Below are 14,387 nucleotides of genomic sequence, written 5' to 3'. Positions count from 1 at the left end.
GATGAAGCGAAAGATCCAAGGCCCTATAATGAATCTATTATTTAAGCATGCAGTAAGACCTGGCTTATGGTAATAAACTCTGACATTAGCTGACTAACCATCCAGCAACAAGCACTGCAAAAATCATGTCAGACGATTAAACAGGACTTCTAAAAATAGCCCACCCGACCTGCCGCCACCACCAGCCCCAGCTTTCCCTGCAGGGGGGCTGCTGAAGTGGTGTCAAACCTCAAAGTATTTCAGCTTGCAACTGAAGCAGTGCAGTTTCTGCAAGCGACCCACCCCTACCTCAATCCAGATTGCTCAAATCTTCACAGAAAGAGATCTCGCCACGTGGCAGGCCAGAAACAGAGAGATAGATATTGATTGCAATAACGGCAGAAGCACCAGGAAAGGCTGCAACAAGAACAGCTGGAGCCTGCATGTGAGATGCGCTCACCCAAGGGGAGAGCTGCAAGAGGACGAGGATCTGGAAACTTCTGGGGTTGGGCTGTCAGTGTTCCCCATCCACTCCTGCAGCACCAGCGGTGCCTGGTGCATCCTGAGCTGGGCTGCAGGACAGCTGCACTCCACGCACATTGCACTGCTGTCAGGATGCTGAGAGTCAGGATCACCTCTGGGAGCCTCACGCAATGGGTGCCATTGCGTCGGGTTTTGCAACTTGCAACTGTGTTGCTTCAGGCAGGAGGCAGTGCACAGGGCTGTGGGCTTGCACCAAAAGGAAAGTGAGCTCTGAGCCTGGTGCTATGTGGGTGCTGCTGGACTGTGAGGGCTGATGGAGCACCACATGCATCATGGATGGGATCACGCTGAATTAGAGCAGGCAGACAAGTGCACAGTGCTGCAGATGGGCACCATAGTCTAGAATAGCAGAAGTCCAGGCTCTGGGCAGGACTCAGAACACAGTGATACAGCACAGTGGGAGGTGACACGGGCCAGCTGAGCTGTGCAGCCAGGGGATGTGCTAAAGAACCCTCCCAGTACCCACTGCAAGGCAGCACACTCCATCGATGCTGCAAGGAGAAGGCAGAAAGGTACGCCTTGCCTGAGGTGAGGGACAGCAGTGAACAGCTGAGGACTGCCAGCGCTATGGCGAACAATATAGCACCCAGAGACCTCACAGGGGACAGCAGCAGCACCCTGTGCTCCTCCCTCGTCTCTTAAAGGCGAGCAGGGCAACATCACATCCATCATCTCCCTCTGAAGTCACCAATATGACAACAGTAGGACATCATGTGACAGCACAGCTGAGATCTGTGCCTCAGAAATGGGACACTGCAGGGGTACCAGGCAGACAGCACCAGGCTCAAGTCCACACCTGAGCTACTGGGGATGCCAGGCACGAGGCTCCCCAACGGAACTGCTCCCCTCTGTGCAATGGGTTGGCATCTCCCATATAGCAAGTCTGGACAGCAAATAAAACCCAAACAGGACAAGAGCTGAATGTGCAATGACCCAATCAATGGGAACAGCTGCCTCAGCTGGCAACAGTCTGCACAAGGCTATTGCAGACCCCACAGTCTCTGCAGCAATGGGAAGCAAGAGGCACATTCTTTATCAGCATCCATCGGCCCTCACGTAGGAAAAGCGCATCAAAACCAACAGGAAGGCACTGCAGACACCTCCTTCACTATAACCTAGCAGCTATGCATCAGCTGCCTCAGCACAGATGTACACATGACCTCTGCTGCCCTGCAGAACCACATCCCTACTCCAGAAGCTTCATGAACCATTTGGGATAAAAAGCAACAGCATGATCCAGCACTCCTGGAAGGTTCCCTGAGACCTGTGCTAAACAGGCAGGCAGTAGCAGCTGGGCAAGAGCATGGGCCATCCCAATAGCCAGGTCATAGACCCGAGAGTGACTGCCTCATGGCACTGCTCCATGGGTACAGCCCCACAGCATGCTCACTCACTGTCACTCCTAAAGGCAAAAGCTTTAGCGCCCCATACAAGTCAGCAGTGAGCTGACAGCTATTATTTTAGGAGTCTCCATCTGGACCCATTGCAGCATCTTGCAGCTCTAATTTAGGGCACAGAAGGACGCAGGAATGGCTGCGCCTCCATCCCAGCCCCATGGAGCACGGCGGGGCTGCGGCATACACGTGGCTGAGGGAGGGTGGAAAGCAATGACAGCACGTGTCCCCTGAGTGCCCTTGGGGAATTTGCTGCTTTACAGGTGGTGGGAAATGCATTTCGTGCAAAGAAAGGAGCGTGCCTTCAGTCACTGCAGTGGGAGAAAGTGCCTCATGCTGTGAGGCCATGCAGCATGCACAGTTGCATCTCAGAGGTACACAGCACAAGAGAAAAGCAAAGGATGTGGGACTCCTGCTCCATCAGAACAGCTGGACCAGCAGCTCCAAGCACACTGTACCCAACAGCCTAGAGCAGTTTTACCCCCAGTTTTACAAGAGTACGGCTGCATCCCATGCCCACAGCACTTCCCCTGGCACAAGGAGGAATGCAGAACTCCCCTGTGCCTCACACCCCTTTTCTTCCCCCTTGGGAAATTACCAGCCCAACCATGTTATTTTGAACCTCTGACAGAACACTGCTTGCTCACATGATTTTCCTCTGGCATTTTCAAGAAGTACTCTTGTTTCACTCTGACATGGTGGAAGGGAAATTGCAGCTGAGCGGTGAGGAGGGAGGAACTTGCAACAGAGCTTCTGGGGTGATGGGTGCAAGAGTGGGACGGGCAGTGAGCCCCCACCAGCCCTGGGAACTGCTCTGTGGGTGGGCAGCAGCCCCTCTCCCTCTCCCTTTGGGAATAGGAAGCACTTTCCAACCCCTCCAGCTGGGCCCAGGGAAAGGGGAAGATTTGGAGTTACAGAATTGCGAACTTATGGGGGATTACCGAGAGGAACCCTGCAACCCAAAGGACACCACAGAGCTGACAAAATACTAGAGTTGGCACAGAAGGGGTGGGCAGGAGCCGACCAGGTCCTGACTGCTCTGCAGCAAGAGACAGAGGCAGGGACAGCATGCAGGTTTGTGCCACCCTCAGCCAGGAACACGGTACCAGCATATGGTTACACAGCTCCTTTTTCTGGCTCTACAGAGAAGCATCTAATGGCAATTCATAAGCAACTGCTGGATTCAGTATTCCTTTACAAGAATCACAGCCTTATAATTTCTGCAATTAGAAAGGGAGTTCTTCTTCAGTGATCTAAAATAGAAGTTTTTGTCACAAATTACTGGCTTTCACTCCCCTCATACCTGAGCTTAAACTGAAACTTAAATGGAAATTTACAGGAGAAGCAGAAAGTGAGTCAGTCTGCCCTTCGCAATAGTCATTTATTTTCATCCTCCTGGACTCAGATAATAGTAACAGCAGAGATAATCGCCTTCTTCAGAATTCCCTGCGAGATGGGGAGTGGGCTCTGCATGTGCTGTGCAACAGTGCTGCCCCAGGACCCAGCAGGAAGGGCACTGCTGTGCTGTGCTGCTCACACCAGGCCCTTCCAGCAGGCACTGCTCACACTGCTGTTACTCCACATGTCCTACCCACACAGCAGCTCAGCAAGGAGGCTGAGGCAGATCCCAAAGGTCCCCTCCCGGAGCCATCAGCTCTCGGCCACGAGCTCCTCTCTGTGCTGTCAGCACTCCACGAGCAGATGGCACAGCAGGAACAGGCTCACAGAGCGCATCTCAAGGTGCTTTGCTGTCACCCAGCAGCAGAGTTGATTCAGAACTACACTGCAAAGCCCCCCCTGCCCTGATACATGCCTGCAAACGTTCGGGTCAATAGGGGACTGCTGGTAGGGAAAGAAATGCTTTTAGGTATATAATAAGAGAGAATTTAATTCTGTTCCAAGGTTGGGAGAAGCAAGCCATTTATCATGCAGCTTCTGATGACAGCACTTGTCCACAGCCTGGATGAGAGCTCTTCCCTTACAGCAGAGAGAGAATGGCAAAACAAAGGAATTCAGACTGAATTGTTGAGCACTGAGACGCATATTCCGATAGTTTCAGGGAAGAAATTTGAACTGCAGAGTTCGAAGTTACTTTAGCAAAGATTCTCTGTAAGGGTTTGGTACTCAACAAAAATGCAAATCTCCATCATGGTTTCCTGAGCAAATGAGCTATTGTTACGTTTTTTTTTCCAGTCCAGCAGCATCCTCCTCTGAAGATCTAATAGCAACCCTATTGAGTAGCTGCTAATTACAGCCTCTCCTCCTGCCAAAAGCTCAGTCCCAGAGCCTCCAAATGACCCAAGGAGAGAGAGACTTCATCCATCCCAGAAGGCACCAGGTCAACGGTTCTGCCATAACCTCTACCACAGCCACACAGCTGCCCACGCTGTGCCCGCTGCAGGCTGCTGTCCTGGCACACACCCCGCTGCCCTCAGCCACAAAGCATGAGGACAGGCTCAAGGACAACTCTCCCACCAGCATCCTGCTTCTGCAGGCTCTGTACTGCAGCACCTGGCTCTGCTTCCACCACGCAGCTGTCTGTAAAATGGAATGCCCCTGCACCAGGAGAGGATGGCATCAAGGAGGTCACACAGTGACAGGAAGGGACACAGTGCTGGGATTTGGGCAGCTCGAAGGATGGCTGCTGGGCCAAGGGATGACAGCGTCTGAGGCAGGGAGAGCCCCAGCAGAAGCACTGCGCTCGGCTCCTCGCTGCCATGAAGGTCACTTTGTCTCATCCGGGAGAGCTGCACGCTGCTGCCACAGCCCTACATGCCTCATTTCCAGGAGCCTTTGGCCCTGAGGCACTTCTCCATCAAAAACAGATGAAGAAGATACATTTGAAAGTTAATGGGCTGAGCTATTGGAGCTGGCCCTTAGTTGCACAATCACACGGGTGAGCTCGGCTGTGTGGCTGCTGCCCTGGGCAGATGGGGGTGCAGGGGGCTCTGCTCCAGCCTCCAGCTCTCCTCGCACAAAGACAGCTCCCATCCCTACAACTGAGCTGGATCTTAGCACTCCCTGCTGCAACACCAGCTGCTGCACAGAGAACTCTGAGCTCCAACCTGCCCCCAGTCTGCTGTTCCACCAGGCACCGCCTGAGCAGAGCAGCCAATCTCTCCTCTGAGGGCACACTCTTGGACAAGGAGCTGAAGGGTGGCAAGGAAGCACTAACCCTGCAGCAAAGCTAACCTCCATTACGATGAGGCAGAGGTTGCATCACAGCACAAATGGCTTCAAGAGCTCGTACCAGCTATAAACCACAGCTCAAAGGATTCTTTCAAGCCATGCATGAACATCCCATAGGGAGAGGTGACAGCATACCAACAGCACTGACAGCACTGGAGCTGCAGGAATGCAGATGGCACTGCGTCACCTCCCACAGCTGGGCAGGATACATCCAGGGCCCCCCGCTTCACCTCCTGGACCATCCCCCTCTGCTCTGCTGCCCCAAGGCAGCATTGAGTTACAGAGCATTTCCAAGTATTCTTGAACTAAGCAAGAGCATTTAGCGTAAGAAATGCAAAGGATGAAGAAAACCTAAAAACAAATTACTCAGCCTCTTTGGGGAGGCACAATATTAACCATCTTGACAAGTCCCATCATTTTGCTTACGAGGCAATGCTGGAGGTCCCAGCCAAGCAGCGCACTACGATGGAACGAGCTCTGAATCAGCCTCTCCCCAAACCACGGCGCCGATAAAGGCGGCAGAGCTGGAGACGCGGTAAATAATGACTTTGCACTGCGTCAGGAGCTAATCCACTCAGTGATGCAAATTTCATCCGTGGGCCACTTCCCCCTCACTCCGGCTTCTCACTGATCTTCCAGAACAGCCTTCGGATGACTCCTGCCTTCGCGGCGATGTCACTAAGTTGCGCTGAGCCATTCACCAGCGCCAGGACGACTTTCCCACCTCTTCACAGCCGCACGCTCTCATTCTTCGGCTATAATTAGAAAGCATGAAAACGCTTTGTTCATGCGCCGAGGGTGGCAGCCCGGCGATGTGCTGGCTGTGCTGGCTGCTCGTTGTTCTCTCTGAAGGTGAAACGGTTCCTGCATGGCAACGGAGGGACCGATGGGCACAGAAACCGAGGCATCACGGTGTGATGAGGACAACTGAAGCTCAAAAGCTCAAACATAATATGACTCCCAGCCATCCTGAGCAGCCAGTAGTTGCCACTGCCTAAAAGCCCATCTTGCTCAGAAGACCCTTTGCAGAGCCCCCTGGTTTTGACTTTACCTTCCCAGCCATCCCCCCCAAAAGTAATCCATTTTTTCCACCCGCTTGGAGAGAGAAAGAGTTTATTCCTCTGAGGAATCAGCACCTCCAGACAAAAAGGAAAGTTTGCAGGTAGACTGCATCTCTGAAAAAAATAAAAAAAAAAATAAAAAACATCCCCAAACCTACTGCAGGATTTAATGGGAGCTGCACTGCAATGCACCTGAGGGCAGTGAGCCCCAGACCTGCAGGTGCTGTGATGTGTCACTGCTGGGCTCTTCAGCAAGCACTGCCTGCACAGCCAGGGTCAGCAGAAAGCACATTTAAGAAGATATATAAGCCTGGCACAAAAGCCAGACCAAATATGGAAGCAAACTGAGCTAAGGAGATGCAGCACCAATGTATCTGATGCCAAGTGCAGCAGGAAGGCTTGGGCCACACTCACTCATCCTCTGCCACAGACATTAAATTCCGGAAGCAAGAGGTTAATGGTTTACAGGTGCTCATCTCAAAGCAAGAAGACTCAGTAGAGTTCTGGAAGCACAGGAGCAGTGCAGAAAGCAGCCCAGACTCTCGAAAACCCGGGGCAGGGCTGCAGCTAGGCTCCAGGTCAGCATCACCCAGAGCCATGTGGTTAATGCCCACACACTGCCCATTGGCTGCAAGCATCCCGACTGGGCTGCACATGCCTGCAGATCCATGTGAGGGGCAGCTCAGCTCAAGTGTGCCCAGCGGCAAGAGAAAGCATCATGTCCTCATTAGCAGCAATTATCAGCATCAAACAGGAGAGCAGCAATTGCTGCACCCCACGCCTGCCCAACCTTGGGCAGCTTCCAGGAGAGAGGCACTCGGTAAGCAACAAGAGGAGCTAACTGCCTTCCAGGAACCACTTCCCAGGAAGAGGAGCACCAAATTGCAGCTGAAGCGGCTGCAGGAACGGCCCCAAGGCAGTGTGCACTGCAGACCCACGTGCAGCCAGCAGCCACCCACCCCACAGCACCCCCACAGCGAGAGGCTGAGCACGGGGAGCTGCAGGAAGACAGCTGCCACTGCTCTGCACACACGTTTCCCTCGGAGGGAAGCGGCATCAGCTGTCGGAAGCAATGGGGAGAGCAGAGTCACTGCACTGACCCCATCCACACCATTCGTGCTTCCTCTTGCAGCAACAAACGGCCATGTAATCCTCAGAAGGAAAAAGACAGCTGCTGGTGAGTTGGTGGTTTAATTGCACAGAATTCAGGTGGCCAACCCAGAACACATCGAGCTTATTTTACTTTCCGATGGAGAACAAGGTTGAGAAATGCTTGCAGACCAGAGGAGAGTCCAGCAGCACTAACTCAGAGCAGCCACAGTTCCTGGAGCCCCCAAAGCAGCTGCACATCACCTCCATGAATTGCTCAGCAGCATGCAGCCCTGGGGCCTCCTTCCTTCCCGTGCCCTCACCCCTCTTTCCCAGGGCTCTGTGGATGAGATGATGACACAGTGTGAGCTGAACAAGGCGCTGCTCATTTTGTTTCCTGTGGCACCACTTGGAACAGATCTGCCCTGCCCTCACCTCCCTCCTGCTGCAGGCAGCATGCCGAAGGCCATCAAACAGCAGTGAAGGATTTTGGCACTGGCAACACAGTGACAGCAGAACACAGTGACAGCAGAACACGGCAATGGGAGCCCAAGGCTGCACGCACCAGGACAGCTGTATGCAGAGCCCTGCTGCCGTGGGTGCATTCGTTGCCCTTGTCACTGTTTGTTCCCAGCACTCTGCCTTCCATTGCAGCTCTTGAAGAAAACAAGGAACGCGCTGCCCAGAAAGCCCACGGCCACTCCTCTCCCGCAGGGAGCTCATTACTCACCTTTTCTAAATGGTTCTAATTGATGGACTTTTAGAATAATGATTCACAGAACCACGCTGGAGGAATTAATTGCGCAGCACCACACACCCCCTCTGCTCTGTGCTGCCCTTCAGCCCGCACCATGCAGTGATGGGAGCAGCCCACAGCTGGGCTCCAGCAGGTCCAGAGCCCTGCTGATGGCGATGCACAGGGCTAATCCCCTGCACAGCTACTTTCTGCAGATAAAACACATCCAAACACTCATCCTGGATGAAATCCCATCCCATCCCTACCCTCACAAGCATCCCTCCTTGTTGCCACGCACGTTTGAGGCAGAGCAGAAGACAGTACTCCAACATTTCCCTTCTGATTGTGCACTACTAAATTACGTGTTGCAGGCAATTCTACCCCGAACTAAATAACGGGCACAGTCAGAAGTTTATTTCTTAGTCATGGTGCTCACGCAACTTCTTTGCTGATGAATCCAAAGGGGGGCTGGACAGCACCGATGAGTGTATCCAGCTTGATATTTTGGTCTACTCAAATGTCTTCAGAGGAGCAAGAGCCCTGCTTGCTGGCTGGGAGGGCAGCAGCCCTGCTTAAAGGGCTGGTGGGACTCCTCAAGCTTGAGCTTCACCCCTGCACTCACAGAACCCACACTGAACTTGAAAAGGAGGGATGTAAGAGGAGCTGTACCTCCTGCCTTATGCCAAAAATTCAACATACATGGTCTTGTTCTGCTTTGCGGCCCTGGCGATTTCCTCTCAGGGGTCCATCTGCAGAGATGGAGGCCCAGCAAAAACCTGCAGCTCGCTCCCCAGGAGGTGTCCCCAGGACAGGGACCCACGCACAGCTACACACGGCCACATGCTCAGCACCACCTCCAGGCACCAGCACCCCACGAGCCCACGAGGCTGGAACAATTCACAGGATTGCGTGCAAACAAGCCAGCAGGCACACCGCAGAGCTGATGCCATCTGCTGCGGGTCTCCTGAGGGACTGCCCAGGCACTGAATTCCCCCGGGAGACTCAATTGCTTGAGCAGCACCATCACAGAGACTCAAATCCTTCATCGGAGCCCTGGGACCAACAGCTCTGCTTGCTGCAAACCTACGGAGCATGGAACCATGGGGCTGGCTCAGAGCCCCCTGCATGGCCCCAGTCAGCGGAGACACCCCAGGAAGGAAGCTGACCACTTTGTCATCAAACTTTTAAGATCACTGTAGGATGACGGTTACCTTGGGAGATAAAGAAAAATCTACCATGCTAATTGTAAAGGGGGAGGGTGGAGAGAAACCACATCCACTGAGCAACAAAAATGAACCCTTCAGCGCTGTAAGGAGACACTGACAGGGCTGAAGGTATCAGTGATCCCTGCTGAACCTGATAGCCACGGGCCAGGCTCTGCAAGAGGCCTCTGCCAGCCCAGATTTCCTGCCCAAATAACTCCAAAAAGCAGCTGAGGAAGGAGGTATCCAGCACAGGAAAGAGCAGGATTAGGGAATCCAGCTCCATTCAGGCTGTAACGCTCATCTTAGAAGGAACTCTGGTCACACAGCCCCAGTGTGAAGGCACACACACCTCCTGCTTTCCCTGCCAGCGCAGTTTGATGCAGCCCTGCAGCAGCACCAACCACCTGACACAGCATGGGGGTCCGGCCCCACTTCCCTCCCACCCCCCACCCCCCACCCCATTGCCCGCAGCCACAGAGCACTCCCTGCATCACAGACCACACTGCCATGTGCTGAAAATTGTACTACCACCAAGAGACACACGGAAACCCTCCAAAATTATGTTTCCAATTTCTGCTGCATTATATAATTAGCACCATTTGTGTCGCAAAAGTAATTGCAGTAACATTTTTAATTAGTCTATTTGAACACTAACATTTCTCCACTGTGCATAATATGTTGACACGAAATTACTGGGTTTGAGGCAACTCTGAATGATTGGAGTTTGTTTTGCTTTTGTTTCTCCCTTGCTACACGCAGTCAATAGCAGCGCACCGCCGATGAGATGAAGCCAGCCCTGAGCTACGCTGGGTTTCACTGCAGTGGGTTTCACTTCCGTCTGGAGGGCAGCGAGGTGTGGGAGGAAGGGGGGTTGTGACAGCTGAGAAATACATGAGAAACACTCTGGGAGGAGGGGAGCCCTGCCTGACACCCTCAGCCACTCAGGCTTTGTAGTGAGTGTTGTTCCAGGAGAGCAACAAGTGAGAGCATTGGTGTTGGAGGGCTGGGAGAAGAAGCTGTGGAAGAAGGATATGCGTATGGGACCAAGTCTGGAAAGATTAAATTTGAAGGATATGTTTGCTTACTGTGTCAATTCTAGGGGAAGGAAGTGAACAATGCACCCAGAAAACTCACTACAGGAGATCCAAGCACTCACTACTGAATGGTGCCCTTTTTTTTCCCCCCTTCTCCTCTTTAGGAACCAAGATCCTTCTTTCCAAGATCTTTCCTATTTTGTACACGTGAAAGCAGTCTAACAGATGCAGGTTATTTTTGCTTGTAACTGAGAATCACATTACATGACTCCTCACCTCCCCATGAGCACCGCTTCCCAGGCTCTGGGTCAGGCACAGCCCAGCAGCACAGCATTAACTGCAGCTGAGCAGACCCTGCTGGCAGCACAGGTGCCCTCCTAATACCTCCAGCACACCCAGCACCCCGACCTACAGAGCCTGAGAGCTGCTGGCCAACAGGAAAAAGGTGCCCCAAGGATGCTGAACAGGAATATTAACAGAAAAGGAAATGCTAACAGAGGTAGCGGCTCCCAGGAGAAGGAGACCTAGAGCTCCATTCTTGATAGCTTCCAGAAGTGTTCCCTTCAGATGTATGCAAGGATAAGAAGGAGATTGTATACAAGGATAAGGAGATTAGCAAGCAGTTAGGTGGCATTTGCAGTATCCATTAGTATTTCAAGCTACAATGAGTCAGTTTCTGCAAACTTCCTGCCAAAAGTCACAAGTAATGAGCTAATTAACAATCTAATTATTGCAAATGCCCTAGAAAGAAATCAGGGCACAGGTGAAAACCTACTTAAGCATGGCAATAAGAAACAGCTTAGAAACAAGACAGGCATGTGCCTTAGCTATGTTTCCAGCCATCCCTGCTAACAGTAGGATACAACAGTCGGGCAATTATTAAAGTTGAATTAAAGCTGTTCTCATGTCTGTCATACCAGAATAACCTGGAAAGCAGTTTCTATGACAGAAGGACGTTACAGACCAGTCACACACTTTTGGCAGCATCACCGAGCACAGCACTGCAGTGGGAATCCTATGGTGTGATCACAGCCCTGCAGCTTCCAGGGCACAGGAGCTCTGTTTTGCCCCACAGCCAAACACGGACAGTTGGTGGCCAACAGCTGTGCATCAGCACCTCTGAGGCTGCCCTTATGGGTCCCATTTACTGCCCTTACACTAGAAAGAGATTTGATATCAGAAACCTTAAGAGTTAAGCCTCAAAGCAAGCGCACAATGACAGGTTTCAGCAACAGTTCTCAACAGCTGAAAGATGCTTGAAAAGGTTCAAATGAGCTGACATTGAATACTACAGGAAGAACAGAGCAAACGACCATGAATTACACAGGAGAAAAGAACAAGCCCTGCCCCCCCTCCTCAGATGAGCCCCCTGCCCCTCAGCCTTCTTTAGGGCACAGCAGATTTCAGAGCTGCTGTGTTTGTACAAATATGCCAACCAGAACACTGCACACACCATAAGGAAAGGCAGAATTGAGGGCTAAGTAAGACTAGGAAGACCCACAGAAGTATAAGATGCACAGAACTCCTTCACATAGCACTGCTTCATTGCCTGTGTGTGGAACCTCGGGTAGAGGGAAGCCCTGTCCTGAGCAGCAGCAGCAGGACAGGTTGCAACATTCCTCTGCCCCAAGTGCCAACATTTGGGAGTCTGAGACAGACAGCAGCCTTGGTGGGTTGCCCAGGTCACCCAGGAGCATGAGGCACAAGCAAGGTGTGCCAAAATGAGCTGTTCCTGTGCTACTGAGTTAAACAGCGGTTTTATTCCTTATCTTGGCATTCAGTCTCCTGCCAAGACAGAGCTTTACCCAAATCCTCACTAGAGCAAGTGCCAGCAATTACAAGGCTGAGCCATGAGTCCAGGGCTGTAACCCCACACAGGTGGGACCTGCATCCCCTCCTCCACTCCTTTGCTGGAGATCTTGCAGCCTCACAAGAGCCAAGCAAAAGAGGGTTACCACAGCTCGGTGTGCAAGGGCAGCCCAGAGAGCCCCTCCTGACCCCCAGCACTATCAGAACCAAGAACTCCACCTGTAGTAACCCAGCAGCTCTCACGGCACATTTTGCTGTAACGCCTCATTTTTCCCCAGCAACACAACAGAGCCATTGAAGTTCCTCAGCCTGCACAGCCATGGCCCCGCGCTGCTGGCCCAGCCGCCCGCCTGCCATTACCAAACCTCTACACATTAAATGTATTAAAAACCATCAAACTCTGCCTTTTTTTTTTTTGTTTAAGGGGGGGGGGGGGGGGGGGGGGAAGTTGTGAGAGGCAGGGAGGAAGGGAGTGCCTATGCAGCCTTCTGCTCATTTTGGGGTGCCAAAACCCTCCCCACGAGCGACCCTAACGCACCGACCGTCTGCTCCAGATGGGGGTATGAAATGACGAAGCTGCTTCTCAGCCCTCTCCCTGCCCCTGTGCCCCGCGGCCCCGATGCGCGACACTCACCTTGACACTGGAAGCCCTGCTTGCCGAAACCCCTGCGGGGAGAGAGAGAGAAAGAGAGAGAGAGAGAGAGAAAGGCTGAGCACCGGCACCGGGAGGTAGAGGGGACGGGGGCAGGGTGAGGGGACCAGGAGGGGGGAAAAGCGGGGTCCGGATGTGGCTGAGGGGGGTTCGGGCTGCAGATGCGGATCAGGGTGGGGATTTGACGGGAATCGGGAGGGGGGATGGGGTGGGGGAAGGTACGGAGCGGACGCTCACCAGATGAAGTCGGTGCAGTGGCTGCAGAAGGTGGGCTGCTTGAAGAAGCGCGCCGTGAACTTGTGGTTCTTCACCTCGTGCACGTTCTTCTGCCGCAGGGCTCCCTTGCGGGCGAAGCGCACCGGGCCCTCCTCTCCCTCGGGGCCCGGCGCCGCCGGCGGCTCGGCCATGCTGCGCTGCGGGCGCCGGGCTGGGCTGGGCTCGGCTCCACCCGGCTCGGCTCAGCTGCTGGGCTCGGCGGCGCTCAGCACCTCTGGCTGCAGCTGTGGCGGGAGGCAGCGACACACACCCGGCGGTGCCCCGCCCCCTCATCTACATATCACCTCAACTCCGCCCTTCATCTGCATAACAAGCCCCGCCCTCTAACAACAGACCCCGCCTCCCTCTCGCCCCTCTCGACTCAAGCCCCGCCCCCAAGCCCCCGCTTTGCATGCTGATAACATCGGTATCGATGCGCGAGTGGGCGTGGCCCAACGGGGCTCCGCCCATGCGTTGATTTGCATACAGCACCTGCATCCCGGACCGCGGCCCCGCGCCCACGGGCGCATCCTCGGCCCGTGCTGTGCTGCGGGCAGGGACGGGGCGAGCGTGAGTCACTGGGCTGTGGCACGCAATAACAGCAGAGACAGTAACTAGGGTACATAAGAATCCACAGGGAAATCCTGGCTTCAGGTCACTCGCAGGAGGCACCTATGCTGGGTGATGAATGCTTGCTGCAGAGCTGGCAGGAATACTGCTGTTCCCAAACTCAAAAGCTTTACAGCGCTAAAGCCAAGATCGTTTGTTCTGCCCTGATTTCCTGTGCAATGTGAGCCAACAGCAGCCCGGGAAGGGGGGATGCAAAGCTCAGGAGTGCACCTAGGATGATTTCAGGACTTATAGTACAAACAATAGCACTTCAAAAAATTACGGTGCTATTACAACTCCAACAATAGCCTCATTTTCACATCTCACTGAAGCCTCCAGGTCAACTCCCATCCCATACCAACCACCTCCTCACCCCCTGCCTGTGGCACTACAGAGAGCTCCCCACCCCCCTCCCCCCACCACAGTTACCCCTTCAGCTCTCCTCGTGCCAGCCCCATGCACTGAGCCTGCTCTGGGAGCATTAAATCATAATGGAAGGCAGCTTTACCAAAACATAACAACTATGACTGTGACTGCCCCTGCACTGCCTTGTCTCAGCCCTCCTGCCCACACGCTCTTGCTCCAAAGAGTGCCCCCAGAGCTTCATGGAATTTGGTGCCCAAGAGGGCACCAGAAATAGACCCAGAGCTGCTATTATGCAGCTGTTTAAAAAGCTCCATTATAATCATAAATGCAGAGCTGACCTGTCCTGCTGGCAGTGTCTTTCCATAAGCAGACAGCTTGTTACTAACACCCAGCACCCTGCAATCTTAATGCTAAGGAGGGGAGACAAATTGCAGGCATCCCTCTCCATGCAGAGCTTTTGTCCCGA

General features: G+C 53.4%; 1 protein-coding gene across 2 annotated transcripts in view; it reads right to left on the bottom strand.

The window, feature by feature from the left end:
- The window catches only part of PRKCB (protein kinase C beta), a 75,252-nt gene extending 62,154 nt beyond the window's left edge, over positions 1-13,098 (bottom strand). For both annotated transcript variants that reach the window (XM_042864545.1, XM_042864544.1), the window contains exons 1-2: positions 12,929-13,098; positions 12,674-12,705 (exon numbers count right to left, since the gene is read on the bottom strand). In XM_042864545.1, the coding sequence (XP_042720479.1) occupies positions 12,674-12,705; positions 12,929-13,098 (202 nt within the window). The remainder of the gene's footprint in view (positions 1-12,673; positions 12,706-12,928) is intronic.
- Positions 13,099-14,387: the final 1,289 nt, after the last annotated feature.

The sequence above is a fragment of the Lagopus leucura genome, unplaced genomic scaffold, assembly GCF_019238085.1.
Source record: "Lagopus leucura isolate 7727_CA_CO unplaced genomic scaffold, USGS_WTPT01 Super-Scaffold_760, whole genome shotgun sequence".
Lineage (NCBI taxonomy): Eukaryota > Metazoa > Chordata > Aves > Galliformes > Phasianidae > Lagopus > Lagopus leucura.
The sequence above is the reverse complement of the archived record's forward strand: the minus strand, read 5'-3'. Positions and strand labels throughout refer to the sequence as shown.